General features: G+C 43.5%; 1 protein-coding gene across 1 annotated transcript in view; it reads right to left on the minus strand.

The window, feature by feature from the left end:
* The window catches only part of GPC3 (glypican 3), a 442,885-nt gene extending 425,767 nt beyond the window's left edge, over positions 1–17,118 (minus strand). Inside the window, exon 1 of the mRNA XM_082681955.1 lies at positions 16,793–17,118. Within this exon, the coding sequence (XP_082538081.1) occupies positions 16,793–16,970 (178 nt within the window). The 5' untranslated portion in view covers positions 16,971–17,118. The remainder of the gene's footprint in view (positions 1–16,792) is intronic.
* Between the last annotated feature and the right edge of the window lie 6,744 nt (positions 17,119–23,862).

A 23,862-nucleotide genomic window follows, 5' to 3' on the forward strand; every position in this document is an offset into this window, starting at 1 on the left:
AGTAGAAATGACATGGGAACCATGGAGCCAGTTCTCCCAAAACCATGCTGACCGCCTATGTATGTCTAAGGAGTGCGGGGTTCAAGGTAGCTGAGGCTACAGTCAACTAGGGCAGTGATGGAAACAGTTTGATGCAGTCACTGAGGCAGTTCAACTCAGAGACGATAACCTTCACTGAACGGGAAAATCGAATGCCCGTGACCCCAGGCTGCTGAGCTGCATTTGGGACGCAGCATTCCCACAGATTCAAGCCATCGCTCTTCCAAGGCCCTCCTCCTTCCGCTCAACAGATACGGAGACCCTCCATGCATGGTCCTCATCTGTCTCCATGTCTGCCTCCCCCACCAAGAACAGAGAGAGGGGAGTTTTTTTCTTCGAATCCCCAGCATCTCACACATACTGGGTTCTCAAAACTGGTTTCAGAAGTAATCCCCAGAAATGCTGAGCCCACCACAAGAGTAGTGATTAGGAACATGGTTCTGAAACCAGATTGAGTGGATTTAATTCATTTTGTAGCTATTTGACCTTGTACAAGTCACTAAACTTCTGTAAGCCTCGGTTTTCTCATCTGTAAAATGGGAGAAATAATAACACCCACCTGGTAGTTCTATTGTGAGGATTAAATGGGATGTTGCCCATAAAGGGCTCAGCATAGCGCCTGGCTCAATAAATGTTAATGATTATTAGCACTGCCCCCACCACAGGTGCTCAATAAAAACTTGCTGAATTGAACTCACAGCAGTGGGAATGACTAGCAGATGTGAAGGCAGCTTGAGTTGTTTGGGGTTTTTTTAACGTTTTTCCCCACCTCACTCTACACCAGATGACCTCTGAGATTTTTTTTCTTTTTCTTTTCTTTTTCTTTCTTTCTTTGTTTTTTGTTTTGTTTTGTTTGTTTGTTTGTTTTGTTGTTGTTGTGAAAAAGGATAGAATAGGGGATAGTTAGGCTCCGCTTTTGCTGATCTTCAGTTTTTCATTCAGGGCAGAAAACCAAGCCTGGCAAAGCCGGGCAGATGATTTTCTGAGAAATATGACACGGCTATTAAAAACCCTAAATGAAAGTTGTGTAATGAGCATGAATCTGAATACATTTAAGTTTTCTCTAGATCCAGTAATTCCAGCATCATCCTTATATATAGTTTTAAGTGTTTTTTTGCAAATGTGCGACCAAAACCCTAAAAGATAGCAGAATTTTTCCAGGGGTGGAGGCTGGGTTGAGGGTAGGGAGGGGTGCACAATTGTCATGAAAATTAACCCCTGAAAATGCACAGGATTTTATTACCAAATGGATGCCTGAGGAGATTACTAGATTTTTAGGGTCTTTACTATCAAGAGAGCAACCTGCATGCCTGAAATAATTAAGAAGAAACTCAATTATCGAGTAAACTGAAATTTCAAACCGCCCTGCTTACCTAAATGAGAAAAGCTGCTTAGACTAAAGCGTCATTACTTCTATTTAGACAAGCCTTAGCAAAGATATACAAGGAGCTAAGGAATGGGACCCCACATTCTTCCCTAAGCCACAACAATGCCTGTTTATGTAAATAGGATTTTCAATAACAGAACAGAATCTGAAAAAAATGTTTGCATTATTGTCTCTGAAAAAAATGCAAATGCAGAAGATGAAAGTCAAGGGGCTTTCACTATGATTGGGCACAGAATACCCTAAAATATTTATTTATTCTATGCGAGTCTGGGCCTGGATTCCAAGTGGATCTAAGAAACAAGCAATGACTCTAAAGGTCTGAGTAGAGTAGGAAGAAGCACCAAGGTTTCCCTGACTCCATGCGAGTGAGCGCATATTTATTCAAAAACTCAGTTTAAAAAGAAATAAAAGTAGTAGTAGATATCTATTTACGTTTATTTGGCAGCCCCTTCCAAAATCTGGGCCAGAACATAAATACCCTTGCCTCCATCATCACCATCTGACAATCAGACACTCTGGCCACATGACCATAACAACCTCCAGGCACAAACCAAAAGCTCATTAAAGACTATATGAAGGCTATTTATAGAAGAGCTAAACAAAGAAGGAAAGAACTACTAGCAAAATTAATTAGACTGTTCATACTTTGGACAACTATTACTATTTGTTTGAACTCAAGTGTCCAGTTCCTTTCCTGACTGGTATTGATGACTACAGAGATGCCACGTATCCAGGGTTTTCAACTGACCCTGTAGTTTTTTGGTTCAAGAACTCAGGTTTTGACCTACACTCTGTATATCAGCCTTCCTGTTGCTGTTTAGGCAGCTGATAAGAGGCAGAAATCCTTCTTGCTCATTAGGCCATTAGCTGCTGTTAAGCAAAAGGCTCAGGGAGGGGGCTGTTCAGTGGCCCAGAGGAATGTGCCAAACTCCACATATAAAGCCAGCCCCAATTTGGGGTTAAGAATTTAACCTTAAAAGGCTGACAAGTCATAAATTTGCCTGAGGTTCATATATACGTGTGACTTTCACAGTTTATATTTCCTAGCCAGGACTCAAAGTCAAAACATGCCCCTGATTAATGAATGGTACTAATTGTTATTCCTGACTTGAGAACATTAGCCTTTATCCAAAATATTTTCTTAAAAAACACACAATCTCATACTTAAAACTCTCTGGCTTAGGGGAGTTTGGATAACTGGTCAGAAAAAAAAAAAAAGGAAGAGGAGGCTAATGTTATCTGTTACTGGTGCTACCATTTTGGTAGGCAAGATTGACTGAAAAGCTTCCATTTCACTGTGTCCATCAAGCAAAGTGCAAAGGAATGTCCTCCAAATCTAAACATCTGAGATAAAGCAACCATCTGTGAGTCCACACAAAAACTGAGCTGGGGCCCGGGCAGTGCGGAGGTGGGGGGATGGAGGGGCTAAAGTATCTTTAAGCACATTTTGTCTAACTTATCTTGTTAAATATTTATACATAACTGCATAACCTAACAACCTTGGCCAAGCTTGGAGGAGATAATAGATACAGGACAAACCAAAGATCCCCAAAGTGTGAACACAAAGAAAAAAATACCAAGGAATACTCCAACTGGAATACACTCTCTAACCTGTAGTCAAATTTGAAACTAGGACACTAAAATCCTACAAATGAAACAATGTCCTGAAACGTGATAATTTCATCAGGGAAAAGCAGGCTACAATTTGGTTAGCCTACAAGGTAGGTGTCAGTTCTACCCCACAGCAGCAGTCTTTCAAAGGGGCTCCCTTATATTTAGAAAAAGGAAAGGCATTCAGTGTAAGAAAAGAGATTTCTAAGAACAGAGATGCAATTTGCATTCATTGAGAATTATGACAAAGTGAGAGAGAATGTAAGCTACATTGCAAGGATCTGAGGTATTCAAGTCAGATATATTTAGCCTTGTCCTATCTGTACAAAAAGCCTTTTAAATACTCAGAGTTCTTAGAAAGAGGAATGTAAATGCATCAGTGCATATTTTAGACCTCTTCATTTCCAAACTAAGGAATTGAATTTCACAATATCCCAAGAGAAGTAACCAGGTACCCAAATATGTGGGCAGAAATGCAAAGCCTGTTTTCTCTCCAGGATCACTGAGGGCAAGCGGATGTGGAGAAGGCAGGGGAAGATGGGGGAAGAGAGGGGAGAGAAGGAAATCAGGACCTATAGGAAAAGGAAACACAACTTAAAATAGAGAGGAAAATATAAAACCTTCCACTCATCTATTTTTTTAAGAGAACGAGAAACACAAAAGCATTCAATAAATATAACAAACCATAAAACGCCTTCTGTTCTAAACTATAACCACTTGAGAGAGTGTGAGGGTGGAAAAGAGGAAGGCGAAAAGGGAAGACGGGGAGCAGGCCAACAGACGATGAAGGGGGGACCCACTCTTCCCCTTACCGTGGGCATCACAGTAACTTGGGCTACACTTCTTATCACCACTCTATGAAATGTTGATGAGCTTTTGGGGAATTTTCCCAAAATTGTTAGTTGGTAAAACATCTCATGGCCACTAGGACCTAACTTGAAAATAAAACTGGATATTGTTGAGGGGTGGGGGAAGACTACAAATGACTGAATAAATGTTGGTTCCAATATCACCTTCAGGCTTTGCGAATGAGGCAACCTTACTCTCTCAAAGAACAAAAAGGCAATCTGACAGCTTTTGAAGGCCAAAAGAACCTTCAGGCAATGTTATTAAATTGACCCACAGTACTGAAGTTTCAAAGGCAAGAAATGACTTGGGTTTTCGAAATTAACACTTGTATAAAACCTTCAGAATTCCATGGGGGGAAATAAACCTTTATTTCAGAAATAGACTTTGAAGTTTGAAGACAAAGCAGAAAATCTGTTTCTGAAAACAGAAGGGACTATTTGAAACACTCAGCACAGTTCTCCCATGGCTCTCTGAAACTCCTCGGGAGCTCCACTCTGACTTCTGGGGGTGGCCAGAGAAGACACACCTCAGAATGCCAGTAAAAGAGGACGTGGGAAACCAATAGTTCCCTAGGGTAAGAGCAAAATGATCTCAATTCGTATGTGCCTCTGGCCACATTAAATTAAGCCAAGGCCTAGACTAGAGGTTCTATCCATCTAGGGGAGCAAAGACTGTTTTTCAAACTGTCACGAAGTTATTAGCAAATGAGCAAAGATCCCGTAGGCTCTCTCTAGCCCACCCATTCTCACTTTCTTATGCTCCTTCCTTCTCTCCCTCTCCCCCCAACACTCTGAATCTCTCTCTCTCCTTCCCCCTCCTCCCATCCTCCCCGACTCCACCCATCCCCATCAATGAATAAACAGCTGAGGCACAGCACAAACTTGAGAAATCAAAAGAACAATGATCTATTACAAGCAAGACCCTCTCTTAAGTGTGCAAGGTTCTTACCCACAAGGGGTTTACATTTGCCTACAAATCACCTGGGGAATGCTGTTAAAAAATACAAATTCGGATTCAGTAGGTCTGGGATGGCATCTGAGATTCTGCTTTTTTTTTTTTTGGTGCCGAAACCCCGGATTGAACCAAGATTCTGCATTTCTTATCAGCTCCCAGATGCTGCTGATGCTGCTGGTACATGGGCCACACTTTAACGAGCAAGGCTCTAGTAAGAAGAGAAAAGTACATAAATGAGAGCAAAGGAGAACCAAGGCCATGGGAGAAGTTCACTGATAGCAGGGTTCAAAGGGAGAAAGGATCACATCTAGTCATGGGGAAACATGAAGTGATTCATGAAGAAGATGACATTGTACTGACACCTTGAAAAGTGGGTAAGACGGCAGCAGGCACTGATGAGAGGAAGACAGTCAGGTGGTCTGTAAGCAGAGGCTGGGAGACAGACAACTACAGGGTCCTTTCAGCAACGAGTGCCAGCCTGTTATGCTTAAATAGAGGGCACACATGTCAACAGGATAAGAGTGAGAGGCATGATGGAGGGAGACTCGCAGGACTTGGCCATTTAATTTGGATGTGAGATGTGTAAAAAGAAAAGTCAAAGATGATTTCAAGGTTTCAAGTTGGGTCCCAAGCAGAGATGCTATCACCAGAAATACAGAATGTTGGAGAGAGGCCGGTTTGTGCAGATAGGAAAAGAAAATGATGGACTAATTTTTTACTGTGTTGAAAGTGAAGTGCTGGCAGGACTTCTGGATGGAGATATCTAGCAGGAAACCGGGAAATACTGAACTGGACAGCAAGGAAGAGGTCAGGTTGGGAAGAGATGGAGGAGTCATTCAAGCAGCGAAGATAATGAAGTCATGGGAATGGCTGTGGGAATGAACAAAGAGAGAACAGAAAGGGCAAAGGACAAACGCCACTGGAACACTTGCATCTAATAAAGGGTGGGAGGAAGAGCGTAAACAAGCAAAGAAAGAATCAGTTTTACAAGTAGGAGGGGAACCCAGCGTGTACAATATCTCAAAAGTCAAAGGAGTGTGGGAATTTAAGTCAAAGACTTTATATCCAGACCATATTCCTTCCCCTCGTAATCCAATGTGTACACTGGAAAGAGCATGAGCTATGGAGTGAGACAAATCTGGATGTATAATAAATCCTGGCTCCACCACTTACACAACCTTTGGGAAAGTAAACCTTTCTGGGCCTCAATTTCTTCATCTGTAAAACGGACATGACATCACCTACCTTTCAGCTTTGCTGTGTAGATTACATGAGAGATTAAATATAAAACAACTGACACGTAGTAGGCACTCAGTAAATTGTAGTTTTCATGCTCTTCACTTGTGGCCCTTCCAAACTATTCCATCAACCTAAAAGTAGCCTCAAAAAATCTACCTAAGAACAAGGAGTTTCAAGCTTATGTTGAATGAAAATAGATACCCTGATGAAGGTAAACTCGTGAACAGGGAAATTAAAGAAACCATTATGCCAGAGAAACAGAAAATTATACAATCCTCTCCCCCAACCAACCAAAAAAAAAATATCACATCCCCATAGACACTTAAGTAAAGATCAGCCCAATTACACAAGTATTCCTAGTATTTGCTTGGAACCACATGTTTCAAAGGCTAGCCAGCATGGCCCAGTCTGAAATGGAATAGAGACCAGAGCTCCAAAGCTACACAGTATTACAGCATTCCTTCTCCAAAGGGGGAGAGCCAGAGGGGCCTACATGTTGGAACCAAGCCGATCTGTGGAACTCAGAACCTGCAGACACTTTATGAGTGGCTGCATTGTTTGCACATAAGATATATAAAAACAAGGCTTTCCAGACATAAATGTAATGTATGATTGTGAAAGACCACCCACTGCTAAGAGTAACAACGACTTTCAAACAGTTTAAATGACACACATAATTATTAATTATTGCTATCAAAAATAATAGAAATCTGATCCGTTGATTCTAATGTATTTTTCTACACAGAAGTATGTGTGGGGTGTGTGTGTGTGTGTGTGTGTGTGTGTGTGTGTGTGTGTGTTGGAGTACATTATCTTATTTGCAAAGTCTTGGACTATGACAACATATACTCATACTTTTAATCAAAAGAGTTCTTAAAGTCTTTGGCAGTTTTTAAAAAAACTCGCCAGATGTTGGCAAAACACATTTTAAGACATGTCACATGCAAAAGCCTGGAAAATATCATCCACACCCATGACTTCCAACTTGAGCCTATATGTCGATGAGTCCCAACTATGCTTCTCCTGAACTCCAGAAGAGTATATACACTCTTTCCCAGTGATCTCATCTATCCCCAGTTTTCAATTACCATCTACATGCGGACAATGTCCAAATATGTTATCTCCAGCCCTGACTGCTCTCTCTTCTATTATCCAACACACAACCTCAACTACCTACCAGACATTTCTGCCTCAATGGTCAAAGGACCCCTCAAACTCAACCTGTTGAAAATCAAACTCATTATTTCACCCCTCAAAAATATGTTCCTCCTGTGTTTCACTCATTTATTCAACAAATATTTACTAAGCACCTATTATCTGCTGTAGCCTCACCACCCCGCAAAACTAGAAGTTCTAGACTCTCCCTTCTGTCCTCATAACCAGTCACCAAGTCATGTCTACTCTACTTCCTCTATTCTCTCAACTTTATCTTTTACTGTCCTAGTTACTGCCCTGGCTTTTCACGTGTATTATTAAAACTCCCTGCCACCACTCACTCCCCACTTATCCTCCATCCTAAATGGCGTTTCCTCTTCTTAAGATGTTTTCATGGCTCCTCACCAGCCTTGGATACAGTCCAACAAAACTCCTCAGCATCTCCTACCTACTTTTCTTTTTCATCTTTCCTCTACTTTCCCCACATCTGTACTCCAAACAAGCCAAACTAGTCCAATACAACAAATATGTCATTTTGTCTCTTAAATCTGTACCTTTGCACATACCGTACAGGACAGCCCACTTAAGGCAACTAGGCACCCTCTTCCATAGCTCAGCAGCACCCAGATCCCCACTGGGCACCCAGCTCATCATGCTGCCTTGACATCCATGGTTTTCCTTACTGGGTCCCTCCCTAAGCAATGGTTTATCTTATTCATCAGCTCAGTACCTGGCATAGAATCAGTGCTCAATAAATGTTGGTTGAAGCAAAGAATGAATGGAAAACTTTTAAATATTTATGCAGAGATAGCATATAAAGTTCATTATTAGTAGGTTCATTTTCTGACAATTTCCATCTGTTTTCCAAAACAGTTAAATGTGGTTCCCCAATAAAATCACTCCATGAAACCTAACTTGAAGTGCCTCTTGGGTCACAGTCTCATTTCTACGGAGCTCAACACGCAATCTAGCCAGTGCTAGAAGTAGTTCTCCAAAATGAACCAAATTCACAGTATGGGTTAACCATCACTACTTCAACAAGGATCACGCCTCTGTACTTAGGGAAATGATGGAACTTTATAAATGAGCAGTAGCTCTATGATATCAGTGGCAATTAGCTCTGCAACAATTTGGGGCCAATCCAACTGAAAATGGTTTACTCAGGCTCTGAAAAGCTGTACCCCCCAGTTCTTCCCAGTGTAGGTTAGGCTTATTCTCTAGATTATTAAGGGGGTACAGTTGTAGGGATATTTTATATGTGTGTATGTATGAGTATACAAATGTGTGTGTGTGTGTGTGTGTGGAACCAAGCAGATCTGTGGCACTCAGAACCTGCAGACACTTTGAGTGGTTGCATTGTTTGTACATAAGATATATAAAAGCAAAGCTTTCATGACACAAATGTAGGGTATGATTGTGAAAGACCACCCACTGCTAAGAGTAGCAATTCACAACTTTCAAACAGTTTAAATAACACATAATTACTAATTGTTGCTATCAAAATAATAGAAATATATATTCATACATATGTATAATCTATGAATATATATGTAAAACATATGCAAATACCACATTTAGATAAAGCTGCAGCTAAAATCTCTCTCTACTTGTCACTTCCTCCTCAAACTTTAGTTTTGAAAGAGGGGCAACAAGGCTCCCAGGGCCACAGAGAATAGAGAAATATGCTTCAACTTCACCACCCCCCCTTCCTCAGTCTCTGCTGCAGATCAGTTTAGAAAATGATACATTCAGAGAATCAGTCATTCTCTAGGTATATGCCATCCTAGGACCTCATTTGACAGTGATCAAGTCCTCTAGAATATGTCTTTAGGTATTTATTCTTATAGTCATTCCAACCTTTAATAATAACTCTGTACAAGGCACTCTACTCGCCACTCTAGAGGATACCATGACAATCAAACATGGCTCCTACATTCAATGGGCATAGGGTCTGTCAGAGGCTATGAATAAACTATGGACTTCAAAAAACATGGATACTAAGTAAGAAGTATAAATAAGGTAATTCTGGGAACCGAATGCAATTAGGGCATATCTCTGTATTATCTCTGCACACATGATAATTTCCACGTTCAAATGTTTTCCAATCCTTTCCGTCTGTTATGTGCCAGTTAACTTTCTGATATATACCAGAATGAGGGCTCTTAACCTACTCCCTGTATCCATCACCCTAACTCTTCCTCTCTTCACCACGTTTCCCTCAGCTTCAATCATCCAGACCAAAATCTGACAAAGAGCAATGGAGAATCCCAGGATGCCAGAACACATACTGGAAGTATGTATTACGCAGAGTGTGGGAGAGAGGGAAGAGAACCATAATTAAGAAGGAAACTACGCAAATAGAATTCTAACATTATTTTTAAATGATCATCATTTCTTTCTCTTTTCCCCTCTTTCCTACTTGGGCCTGTATCTGAAAGAACTCCCGATGGGTCATCACTGGCCAATTTTGAAAGTATGCCCTAATGCATACAGAAATTAAGAGGACTCTCAGGAGGCCCTTTAGACTACTCCAATAAAATTCCCATGGCTGAAACCCACTTTGGATTATGTCCTTTTCCATGTACATTTATGAAGTTTGATGTTATAGGTAAGAAACACCAAACACTGAGGGAAAACTTATATACATTTAGTGTATGCTTCTGTAACCAGTTGCATTATTTTCACACTAAATACCACAGATCTGTAAAGTGAAAATAAATATATGCATTTACGTATACGTAAATATATTTATTTTTAAACTACTTAAAATAACCTTGTAAACAAGCACAAGCTACTTACCTCTTGTAAGACTTGGCTAGTCTACTTTTTCCAGGGAGTTATAGTACAGCCAAATGAATTAAGTCAATGTCCTTTATCACTTACCCATAGACAACAAATGGATTTTTGACCTGAAAAAGTAGTTACTTTTTTAGAAACCTTAGTATATTGGTAAAAAGGAATCAACTACTTAAATATTGGTTTTACGGAAATTTTATGGTTACATTTATAATTCCATTCATTCATTTAGCCTACAAATATTTATGGGGTACCTATTATTTGTACTATGCACTATGCTAGACACTGACGATACAAAGATACATAAAATACAGCCCCTATAACCTTGAGGAGATCACAGTCTAGTAGGGAGATACAGATGATCACAAACACATACCTTAAAGATACCATAATAAGGATTTCTAATTTTCCAGTAATAAACTTATATTCAAAAGGCCAGTTAAAATTCTACTCTCAAAGTTTGCTGAATTTATAAGAAATAAATGCATGCTTCATTGTGGAAATTTTGAAAAATACAGAATACTCTCAAAATCATCACTTCTGAGAAATGTACATCTTTCAGGTGAACGGCTGGAATACAGTGTGTGGAAATTTCATTTATAATGGCTTTAACTTCTCTGTTCCTTTTTACTGCCACTTTCACTAGTATTTTATCTCTCTTCCTATCAATTATTTATCAATATAAGCCTATTAAGTATACTTCAAAGAGCTTAGTAGATTTACTAATCTAGCATATAAATACAATTTCAGCTACTAGGCATAATTAACTGTTCAGAACACTAGCAAAGCATTTGGGTCCTAACATTGACTCCTTTTTCCTCATGAGAAAAAATACAAAGTCTCAAATAAGGCTTCATGTAGCTACACACATAGAGAGGCAAAAGTGAAAGTACCTTCCTTGTTAATCAATGCGGAGTCATTTTTGTTTAAAAATGGCAAACAAGTATTCCTAATAATTAGCACTTGGATAATTAATATTTAATTGGCCTAATTCGAAGAAGAGAACTAATACTTTACTTTGTATATTCAACAAGGTATTCAAGTGAGACTATAAGGTCCCAGTGAGCGTTTTCCCCTCACACACAGCATTTCAAAATGCACATTTTCTCTGCTGATATGCTCACCTTCGGGTTGCTGTGTGAATCGCAGTGTTCCTGTCATTACGTTTCAGAAGATAAATTCCCATTACTTTATGCTGTCTCTAAAGCCAGTCCGGGGCCCACGACTTGGACACTATTTTCTGATGCTCATTGCTTAATGGAGTGCTGGGGATCCTGTTTCAAGCCTGACAATTTGCTAAATATGGGCAGATGACTGGGGGATTTTTCTGCCCACACTTTCCATTAGACCCTAGATTACCAAAAACATCAAACCTGCTTAGAAGCTCAGCTAGGGCTGAAGAGATGCTGGCTCCTGGTATGGTCTCTGGAATTGAGCCTGTGCACAAATTCTGATCCCAGGTTACAGAAACCTGTGAGGTACATCAACAGGTCCATGCATGTGTCACAGCTCAACTCCCAAATATGGTAATGTCAACATTAGTGAGAAAGGTCTAGCTGACATTAAATCAAAGAGAGTCTGATTTAAGAGATGTCTTACAATTTATGTGCTATAATTGGTGATCTTTAACGATACTAGGGCAGTCATAACAATGTTGCTAATTTCAATTTGTTCTCTGGGTACTCAACATTCATAAACACTGCCTGATGGTAAGAGTCGCCAGCTAACTGAGGTAAGCCCGAACCAGTCTCCGGTCAAAATATATGCAGCTTGAAAAGTTTGTCCACATACCCCAATAATGTCTCATAAAAATCTGGACTTAGACTTTTCAAATAAGTAAGATGAGATCTAGCTTAAGAAAGTATTTGAGAGTTTCATAGAAGAATACATAACGATCTAGAAATTCTATTATCAATTATTTACTAAATGCTCTATGGTACTCTTAGCATTGTGCTCAACACTGCATCAAATACAGTGCTTTCCCTTTAAGGAGCTTATAATCTAAAACATACAAATAACCATATGCAGAAAAAAAGCGAGAGATCAGAGTAAAAGGAAGCATTCACAAAAATGTACAAATTCAGCATGCCAGAACTTTTCAGTTGAGCAATATGATCCCCAGTGAAATTCTTTCCAAATGATGTATCGTGTGCACAAGTTATAAGTGATTATCTTCAATTTTCTTAGAAATGAGTAATAAGATACCTCTTAAGAACCATGCTTTTGTATATGCATCAAACACTACAGTTGGCGTGGTCCTATTGATAACTGCCATTTAAGGAGAACATATTTTCTGCCTTGTCTCATATCAGACAAATCCAGATCTCTTTTCTCCCAGGTTGGTAATAAGCTGCCTTTTTCTAGGCTACAGTGAACAGCAAACATTGCAACTCCAAAGATGGAAGCAGCAGAATGCTCAAAAATATTGCATCAAAATATTGGATACAACCTACCAGCCCATAAGAAAAAAAAAAACACATTGCAAAACTGACACCATCTGTGTCATCTAGCATCCATCAAAATCCTCTTATGCTTCTATTTCCTAATGCTTACAAACAGAATTTGCTCCAAGAATTAAGAAAACTTTTTAAGATGGCGGCCCTATTAAGCGACCTCTCCCTATCTCCCACTTCATCTCGTCAGTTCTTTTCCCTTGCCCAGGCTGGCTATTGTGACCATTTCAGCCAATTTCCTGGAGGTATTTTCTAGCCCTTTTCACCCTATTTAATCCCACAAGTTTCCTGAGAAGCCTGTTTACTTGTATGCTCCCCCACTAGACTGTGAGCGCCTTGACAAAAGGGACTATGTCTTACTCCTCTCGGCACCCCCAAAACCTAACACAGAGCCTGCCAAGCAGCAGGCAGTCTGAGACTCCTTTCAGGCCAAGGCGCTCCACCGACCATCAGCCGTCTCCTCAATCGGATCGATGCTTCCCTCTGAGAACATCCCGTTACCGATCACCAGGATTAGCGTAATAAATATATTCAGACCACATTTGAGAGAGTTCTCTAAACTACTCCAAGTTAGCACATGGTGATACAACTTTTTCAAAGTTTGAACAAATCACCTGCTCACTCAACTGTCCAGTGCAATCTCAGAGGAGAGAAACCCCTCCCACACCTCACTCTTCTCTCCTGACTTTAGGACCACTAACTGCTTCCAGTTAATTGGGGAACCACAGCTGGCAACCCGGAGGAGGTTACTAGTTCTCATACTCTAAAGCAATAACAACGAATACCAAACTCTCTTTTCGAGAACGTTGATTTTTATTTTGATGTTGTTTCATCTATTTGAGAAACTCCAAGTCAGTTTTGGCTTTTCAAGGCTGCCTTTTACCCATTCGGGCATTTGGCCTCCTGGATTGGTTCTTGCACTTTCCAAGGCCCTCTAAGGCAAGATTCCTCAGTCTTTGGGGAGTTGCAACACTACCACGGTTTGTTTGATTTTCTCATTCCCATCCGTCCCCTTCACCACCACCCCTACAAAAGTGGTGTATGGCATTCATAAAGTGAATTACACTTGATTTTTGTTTAGAGGAGTTTTTTTTCAGACTTCTGTAACATTCCCTTGAGACAACTGGAAACATCGTTGTCTGATTACTAGCTCACTTTCCTCGCCTAAAATTGTATCCATTCCTGATTGCGCCTGTGGGTAGGTTAAGCAAAACAAAATAAACATCTAGACTTATGAGCTCATTGGCTTTTTTCTGAATTTTTCTAAATTAAATAAGGGCAAAAGAGCTGCACTGAAAGTCAGTTATATGGATTTTTCTGCCAAATGCTAACTCTGTGTGCCTGGTTTCCATCTGTGGTGCTTTCCAAGTTACAAATCCTTAGGAAAAAAAAGAGTGGGGTACGAAAAGATCTATGGATTTGGGGGGCATGCTATTTAGAGTTGCTATCCTGTGCCTTTGAACACTAAAAGACATGGGAACGTGAGATCGTAAGGCTTTAGATCAGCTTTGTGGAAGTCTAGCGTAGTCCTTCAGCACCAGTGATTTATTTTTTAGGCCTGCTGATTTCAAATGCCATTTAGTCTCATCCATATTAGCATAAGAAATGTACCTTATCCACTCTAACCCAATTCTGCTAATGGCCTAAGTTAACAGTCAATCCCATGCTCCCCCTAAGTGAGACAAGACATTCTTGAGGATTTCTCCTTACTGTGACCAAATCTCGTTTTATCTGGGACAAAGAAAGCTTTAATGCAGTTAATATAGTGGAGCAGAAGAAATGAACACGGCTTAAAATAGAGATGGGAAAGAAAAGTCAAGCGGTCATCACGATGGTTCATAACTATCAAATAATTTGCAGCTCTCTTTCAATTTCCAACCACTGAACAACAGCAGCAAATCACACATTTATTCACTTTGAAATTATGCACTTGCCATTGTATTTAGTCGGCCATTATCGTCTCTTCTCTGAAATACTGATGAGCTCTTTCCACACACGGACATTAGGATTTTTACCATGCTTTCCATATCTACAGTGACCATATTTGTCCAACTAAAATTCAGGACATGTGGTTTCATGCCAGAACAGAGTACTGGAAATCTGCACCGTCCCAGAAAATCCAGGCTATATGGTAGCTGTGTGGGTATCGCCATATTTGAAATTTGGCTTTGCTCCAGGGTGAGTCAGAACAGTGCCTGCCACGTAGAAGGTGCTCAACAGGGCATATGTTTGTTAAACAGAAGTGAAGTAGGGAATGTTGGGTTTATACGGTAAAGACCCTTGGAAAGGGATTTTTCCTATAGAGTTTGGGAAATACTTGAGGAAAATGAAAAATCTCCATTACGAGTCCCTGCTCTCTGTATGTAACATGGCCATCCTTAGGCCAGGAGTAAAGGGTGCTTGGAAGGAGGGAGCCCAGGCCAAATCTCATACACACAGTGTGTGGGCCCTCCCAATACTTTTATACAGATGCTGCAAAGAGGCAGGCAGCCAGAGAGCTGGGGGAGGGCAAGGGAGGGTGAGCTCCTGCTTGAGCCTGTGTAGAGGGGGGTTGCTAAATGAGTATCTGTGCGTTCCCTCTGGTCTTTTTCCTCTTTTAAGCACAATCTTCACCCCTTGGCTTCAAACCCGCCCAGTGTGGCCCCCGCTCCAACCCTGGATCCATTCATCTTGTGGGGGGGCTCATCCTGTGAGGACAAATTTTTACATTACCAACAAAAGCATGTTCTCTGGCCTTACCAAGCTAATTACCAGGGCACTTCGAGGGGAGAGAGAGATTCGCCTGCTGTTGCAGCTCTGTGGAGCTGATTCATAGGTTGCCCCTTACGGCTCCTGCACACGCCCACGTGGTACGTTATTAACACTAAACAGAGGGAGAGGTAGTTCTACCCTTCCTTAGAGCGAAATCCTGCAAAGCAATATTTAACATATGCGCAAACGCATTTCAGTCACCAAAAAGGGTGAGCAATTACCTTTGCAACTAAACAGCAGGCTCGCTCGGCTCTTTTCATCCACCTAAAGAAAAGGCTGAGGGCGCGCTGGCTGCCTAGGTAACCTCCCGCTAGTGAACGCTCGCCGGCAGCGCCCACAGGGCGCGCATCGCATTCACAACTTGGCCCAACCATCAGGCCCGCCTCCCCGACTTGTTGAGAGCCACGAGCCAAGTTTTGGCGAGGGCTGCTCCCCGATCCCTCGGAAACGCGGGACGCGCGCCTCGCTGGATGCCTGGGTGGCGAAGAGACACCGGAGGCCACAAACGTCTTACGGTTTGTGAATACAGCCAGCCGTTTCTTAGAGCGCACCTCTGATAAATAAACCTGTTTGAAGCCGACTCTTCTTGCCTGCATTGCCAGTGTAGCAACTTGTCCTAATTGGATTCTAAGGCAGGCTTTTAGGACTCCAACCGTGGGACAGTCAATCACACAAGGCCATTAATATTCATCTGTTGACAGCGGCAGCGCTCAGGGAAGGCTAAAATATGCCCTTACAACACGACCTGATTGTGCAGAACAAAAGGCAAGCGTTCAGAAACTTTCCTCCACCTAAAATCATCTCCCCTTCAGGGTCCAGCCTGTCAAGAAGGCAGATGAGTTTGAGAAGGGGAGGAGTTAAATCATCTTTGGACTCCTGCTCCCCGGGCCAGCGGCCCGGTTTTGGAAACGATTTCGCCAGCCTAGAGAAGAGACGCTGTTTTGAAGGAAAAGCCTCAGTCCTCCTCATTTGGGGGACCCTCCTGCCTACTCAAAAGTTTCCCTTCGTGTGTCTTTACCTGCCACTGCGGATTCGGAGATCTGTCCTCAACTTTGCCTGCACTTGGGCCCGCGAGCCTCGGGAACCCAGGCTGCGGAAAGGAGGGCGTGAGGGCAGGTTGGGGAAAGAATGGCCGGAGCCGCGGTCCAGCTGAGGCTGAAATTCTGGCACGTACGTGCGAGCGAGGGTGGCAAATTCCAGAGGCACCAGCTAGGATGTGGGGCGCCAGTTCGCCGAGGCGGGGAGAACCAGCTCCAGCCTTCCTGCCCTCCCCCCAAAAATGGGCGCTCGCTAGAAAGGCCATGCTCGCGGTTCCTCCCAGTCGCACCTTCGCTGACAGCCCAGCAAGCTTGGGAGATGCGGACACGGCCCACATATACCCTTCTTCCCTTTCTCGGGAGACCTGGCCGGGCGGCCCGGGCACGGCGACCACTCCCAGGTGCCCGGCCGCTAGGCTCACGATCGCGGCCCCGTGGGACTAGCGCGCTCGGGTTACCTCCACCATGCGCCCCTTGGCTCACCGCCGGGCGCGGGGAACGCGCGAGGGACGACTCCTCACCTGGCACCGGGGTTTCAGGCACCCACTTGAGTCCGGGCTGCAGTCTCTGGAAGAAGGAGCGGACCTGGTGACAGGTGGCGTCCGGCGGCGGCGGCGGCGGGGGCTGTGCCTGTCCCGGGCAGTCCAAGCTGAGCAGCATCGCCACCACCAAGCACGCGGTGCGCACGGGCCCTGCCATCCTGCTTCGCCGGGAGCGAGAAGAGAGCGGGAGAGTGGCAGCGGGGGCGAGAGCGGTCCCAGGACTCAGCAAGCCTGGCAGTGGCCCTAAGGAGCGGGAGACGTGCCGCTACCCAGCCGCTGCAAAAGTTTCCTCGCAGCTACCTGGGCGCTGGGCGAGGGCGGGAACGGCTCGGCGGCTCGGGGCGGGGCGGGGTTGACCGGGTTGGGGCGGGGCGAGGAGGGACCGGGTGGGGCGGGGCGAGGCGAACTGCGCTGCCGGGGGGCGGTGGCGGCCGCGCGGCGAGGCTGCGGGCGCGGGGCTGCGAGGACTGCTGGGGCACCGCGGCGCGGGGACCGGGCAGGAGCGGCGCGAGAGGAGGACGCGGAGCGCGTGCGGTGGCTCCTGGCCCCGCAGCCCAGCTGCCGGCTCGCCGCCGCTCTACACAGAAAGCTCTGGCATAACTACTGCAGAGGGGCTGCAGGCTCGGGCGCGCTGATTGGCTTCCCGGCAGCCGTCCCCTCTGACTGGCTCTGGGAGAAGTTCCCCAGCCTCACTCCTCCTTCCCGCCGCTCATTGGCCTACAGCCGAGAGGGCTTTTCCCTTTAGGATTTTTGCAACCTCTCCATCCTTCCTTGGGGGTGCGTGGGGGTCCCTGGCTTAGGTATCCCTCCTCCCAGCCCGGTCCAGCTCGTCTCTGGCCACAAGAGCCTCGCAAGAGGTCTTCCTCCTCCGCACAAAATCCACCTCCTCTTCCTGTTCTCTGAGGAGCTTCCCTCGAACCGTTTTCCCAACGCAGCTCTGGCCGGGTTCGGAAACCCACCCCACAAATAGTCCCATTCAGGGGCAGCTGGGGACCGCTGGCAGAGAGGGGCAGGAGGTTCACAGCCTGCCTCATCTTTGAATACTGTACCTAAAAAGTCTGACAGCCCGTGGGGCTTACTAGATTTAATTTAATAGAACCACGCAAAGTCAGAGAAGTCACCTGATCCCAGGATGAAATCTGTCTCCTGTAAGGTAGCTCCTGGTGACCTTTCATGAAGCAAAGCATAACTGGTGACAACAAGATAACCTGGGGCTTAAAGTCAGCCTAACTCATTAGAAAATTGTTTCACACAGCAAATTCATTGAGCCAGAGCTAGCCTGCTTGAGACGTCTCCAAGACCCAAATCCCCACCTCTCCTGTTTAAATGTCATCATCTGAAACCCAGTTCTTTGAAAATCAGATACCTCTCAGAGGAGGAATGTATTTGGTCATTACCCATATGCTCCTAAGTAGGGATCTTAAACTCCCTGGTTCTTTCTGTGACTCCCACACACACCTAAGCACAATGTCTGGCACATAGCAGGAACTCGATAAGTGTTTGTATAATGAAATGATTTAACACCTCAGTGTGAATTAGTTTATCATCTGATCGTGTTGTCTCTGATCTAGGTAAAAGCAGGTTTAGGTAAGGAAAGAAAAAGGAGAGCCTCCACCCCAGGAATTCTCCAATGAGTACCAGCCAGGCCAGGGGCGGAGAGGAGAGGTCGTGTGCCAGAACTTGTGGACTGAGAAGAGAGGCAAAGGAAAGATAGGTGGCCGAGGAGCTCATTCATTCGTTCAGTAACAAATATTTGAATTGCTGCTACATGCCAGACACTGTGAGATACAAACAGACAGTGGGATACAAAGATTAACCTGTGGTACCTGACCTCAAAGAGCTACAGGTCTTGTGGGAAAGACAACTAAACAGAAAAATGTTAACACAGCATGTGGTAAGTGCTAACATAGAGGCAAATGCAGAGTTCTAAGAGGGTGAGAAGGCAAGCCACAGAAACCTTCCCAGAGGGGGTGATGCCCTAAACTCAGGCTTGAAAGACCAGTAGGAGTTGAGGTGAGAAAAGAAGATGGGGGAAAGGGGGGCAAAGGAAAAGAAGCAGGACGAACAAAGATTCTGACAGGAGAGAGCCTGGCATGGCCCAGTGGGATGGTGGGAGGTGCAAGTAATGGTTTCAGGCTGGGGAGTTAGAAGAGCTACAGCAGCAGAGGTAAGCAAGGGTCAGATTATGCAGAGTCCCCAAACCATGCAAAGGAGCCTGGGGAACCACTTAAGGAAACTCTAAGCAGACAGGTGACATGACCTTATTTGCCCCATGAAAAGATCTCTCCAGCAACATTGTGGAGAATGGCTTGGAGAAGGAAGAGGTTTGGAAGCAAGTCAAGAGGCTGTGAAAATAATCCAGACAAGAAATGATAAACTCCTGTGTCAGAGGAGACTTGGAAAGGGAAAAAACTACTGGAGATATTTAGGAGATAGAATTCAAAAGGCACCTAGTGGATCTGGGGGTTGGGAGAGAGAGATTCAAGGACGGAGGGCTCATTCATTCTTTTTTTTTCAACAAACATTTGAGTGCAGCCTACGTATCTGGCATTCTTCTCCTACTTCATAATTTTGCCTGGGGCTAGGCCTGCGCCTGCATTGAACATTTGACAAATGACATATCCACTTTAAAAGAAACACCAATTAAGAGTCATAATTTGGCTGGTGAGTTTGATACGTTCCACCTGTGGAGCCCTGTGACCAAAGGGCAGATTGGAAGGCAAGCATTGATTGAATTTCATGACCTCGCAGAGGAAGACATGACCTCCCATAAATTCATGATCTTCCAGAGCTCATGCAACTAACTACAAAGGCAACAGTTGTTTTCAACTACTGGGTACTGAGTACCTTGAAAAGAGGGGCTACGACTTCTTATTTTTAATACATACTTTTATATCTAATACACTTTGTATGAACCAGAGCAGTGCTTCCCAAAGTGAATCCCTGGTGGTATGTGGGCCAGTGAAGTTTTTGGTTTTTTTAAAATAAATATTTGTTGTAATGTGGATCAGAAATTATGTATATACGTAGCAGCGTATCCAACCCATGACTTCATTAGGACAAAGCTAGGTAGACAGTACTGTGATAAATTCACTTCAATAAAAACGTGAGCTGGCCTAAAATAATATTAAACAGTATTGAGAATACGAGGATATAGCAAAACTTGTGCGTTGGTATGTGAAAGACAAGGATTTGGACTTAGGTCGTAAGCAAACTGACCCTGAGGTTTTGGCAAATATTTCTTTGGCCTTAAAGCTTCTGCGCCGCCTCCAAGCAGCTACATGAGGGTTTTAAGCCGACCTAAGGTAGGAGTTAATATAACTTTCTAGGCTTAAGGAGTGGTTGCATTTTTTTAATAAGTGACTCTCAAAGACTTTCTAGCCTTCCAGCCCACAAGCTGTAACTCTAACAGTGGAATTTCAAGCACTGGAATAAGCACCGAAGAATAGGTTTTTGGTCAGGAAAGCCTGCAGGGGCACTACGGACAGCTGTCTATCGAGTGTGTGGAATTTTACTGACAAAATCCAGTTCCTTTACCAAAGCGTCAAATCTGTTCCTTTATATGCTATATACTGCTGAGATGGGTGACTATGAATTAAGATCGGGTTTTCTCTTTCCCTTTTACATAAACAACTGTCTTACTTTTCAAGGCTCCCTTCCTCATATTAGAAGTCAGGCCAATGACTCATCCTTATTCTTCAACTAGAAGAGACAAAGAGAAACAATCAGTCTAGAAACACCAAAGGATGTGCTGATTGAGCCGGTGTTCACTTTCTACAATTCATGGCTCTGTGCTTTCAGGCCCAGTTGGAAGCATTTAGATAACACCATTGGGCCCCATTTTCCTCTTTGGGCCTCAGAGGAAGGCTACCTAGCACAGCAGGCCCAGAAGAACTTTTCTTCACCTTTCGTTCCTAGTCTCCAGTTTGAAAGAATTCGAGAATTCCCAGCTGTAGCCAGCAGCTATTATCTTGCTGTATCTGGGAGGAGAGTCTGGTTCCATGGCTCCAAAAGCAGCATAAATCAAGGTTTCTGGGAGAGGGTTAAGAAAGGGTGTTCAACAGCTGCCGCCATGGGAGGGGCTCATGCATAGCCCTGCACACGGCCACACACGCACACACGGTTTGTCTTGGGCCCGGTTCCCTTTGCCGCCACAGGTGATGCTCTCCCCTCCCCAGCCCCCTGAGGTACACGGCATCTCCTCCCCTTCACACCACCCTCGAAACCTGCTTTCTGAGAAGAAATTTTAAAACTCATCCGCTTACAGGGTATACGGTTGATAGGATACAATGGGGCTGCTCACCCAGGGGTAGGGGTATTGAAACAGGGATCAAAGCTTTAAACCGAAGGAACAGGGCTCTAAAAACTGTGGAATTCCAGGCATTTGCCAGTGGGAAGGGAGTGTTTAAACTGAGGGGCAATGAGGCCTTTTTAGGTACACCTGAAATCACATCATGTAGACAGTTGCTTCTATGTTAGACGGGTGCTGTTCACAGTCAACACCTCCCTAGCCACACCTCTGCACTCTGGCACACAGCCACTTTGTCTCCTTCTCTTGCAGTGTATGACTCCTTTGTGGGACAGAGGGGAGGGGAGGCGCCAGGCACACTGATCCCAATTCTCCCAAATGTATAAGCTATGATCAGAGAATGAATTATGGTCCTTTGGGAGAGAGTGTTCATTCATTCACCCCAGCCAGCAGGCCAGTGCAATGTAAATGGTAACTTTGTAAGTTGAAAGACTTAAAGCCATTTTGAAAATTGCATAATAATCCCAGGTAGAATTTGGCTCTATGTGTACGGAAAATTAATAGGTCCGGCTGAGATGCTTGCATTATGAGTTGTGGATGGATAGCCTCTCCCCACACCGGGACTATGCTTTGCCCTCTCTAAATCCACAAAATGTACTGAGGTTCTTGTAAGTTAGAGTTGATGACTTTGAAAAAAACTATTGAGGTTTTTATTTGTGGCATCATGTTGATTGCTGTAAATAAAAAATTATTCTATTCTGTCTTCGTTTGTGTCAGGAATATTGATCTAGATTCCTAACATATTTCTTCATACCCCTAGTCCATTGAGTTTCGTTTTTTTTTTTTTTTTTTGGATTGGGCAGATATACTATATGTATATCTAACATTTTGTCTCTATTGCATAGCAGGGTCGGTTTTCTATTAAAATTTAAGGGGGTTGTAGTTTGGTGATTGAGAAGATGGTAGCTTTAAATCTAAAGGTTGGTGACGCCTGAGGCACAGCTTTATGTGCCACATGGCAATTCACGAATACTTTGTTTTGCTTTGAATTATTGTATCCCCCCAAACACAGTGGCTCAGGTAATGTAATATATTTATTTTGCTGTATGGTGTGTAGAATCTATAAGTAATTTTACTAAGTTCTTTCTGGGTCTTTATGCTCTGGAATCTGGGTCCCCAATAGGTCAACAGTTGATCTCTAACCATTGACCTCTCACATGTTTGCTTCCCTCAAGGTCCTTTCCCCTCCTCACAGCTCCCTGGATTCCCAGCAACACATGGGAGGAAGTCAACAGCCAGCCACCACCACAGACAGCAACTCATACTTTCAGCGGCCTCGTCCATCCCACTTCCCAAGCCTCACCCACAGTCCTAAGTCTTGGGGAATTTCAACAGTAGCGTCTCATATGAAAAGGCCATCCCCACCCCTACCCCTAACTCTATAGTTATTGTAAAGTCTATCCATTAGGAATTGTGTTTTTGAGAGGCAGTATTGGAACCTGTAGCCGAAGGAGGGGAAGAGCAGTACCAGAACATTCCATGCCTTACCAACCAAGCCCAGAGTCGGCTATACTTGTTGTACCAACACCTGGGGTGACCACTACATTTGCCACATTGGGTAGCAAATGTATGTTTACTTTTTTGTCTCTACCATGACTTGTGAGCTTTAGATGGCAGGAGTTCATATTAATGTCAGAAAATAAAAATAATATTAAGTAAATTGATCCTTCACTACAGACTGTTTGAGAAGCATTATGCTAAGTATGTGCACGGTGCTTTGGCCCATGGTAGTCACTGAGTAAATGTTTTTAAATAAAGCCCTGAAATGCTTTTCTTTACAAAAATAAATTCCTGCATTCCCTAATGATAGAGAGTTCCTATTAAAAGCACAAGGCATAAAAACTTTCCAATAATAGGTAGCCCATTTGAGGATAAATGTCTAACTAAAAGATTTCTCCTACAAAAAGTATCCCACAGGGACCCTCTTCTTCTGTGGCTCGCTCTTATTCAAGCAATACTCAGAAGTCAGTAAATATGGTTTGCATGAGATTTTGCATCTCAGTAGAACTTGGTGTAAATCACAGATTGGAGGTTGAACTCCACTACCTTCGTGTTTTATTTTCTCCATTATTTCCCCGCTAATCTATGTCATGTTTTCTGTTGTAAATGAGATGCTAGCCTGTGTACCAAAACATAGCAAACATACCAAAACAAAGCAAGATGATAAGATCCAGAGGGAAGTACTGCTTCCTTGGAATGCCTTCATCTCATTCATTCTTATAACATGTCAGAAGTATAGCAAGTCTCCCCTGCCATAAATAAATTGTATGTCATTACTCAGAAGATTTAAGCTCTGTTGGATGTCTCCAGTCGTTCCCTAACTGCTGTTAAACTTATGGTTAATGTCATATGGTTTGTTAGCAGCTTTTTGTCTGGTATTGTTCTGAAGTTGTTTCGTGTGGGAGTATCCTGTCTTCCCAAATAGATTGGGATAATCGAGAGAGCAGAGGACCAGCAGTCCAAAGAGCTGGTTTCTAGTTCTTGTTCTGCCACTCTGAGCATTGTGACCCTGAATCAGTAGCTTAACATCTCTGAACCGCAGTCTCCTTAACTGTAAATTGAGGATGGCGGACTACATGCTCTCTAAGGTTCCTCCTACCTCTGACAGTCTGTATTTCTATGGTTGTGAACTCCTTGAGGGGAGGGTTCTTATACTTCTGTACCCAGAATCTGGAGCAGTGCCTAGAATGTATAGTAGGGCCCCAGTACATATTTATTGAATGCATGGCTGAATGCATCC

Source organism: Grampus griseus (genome assembly GCF_964374135.1).
Source record: "Grampus griseus genome assembly, chromosome: X".
NCBI classification, from domain to species: domain Eukaryota; kingdom Metazoa; phylum Chordata; class Mammalia; order Artiodactyla; family Delphinidae; genus Grampus; species Grampus griseus.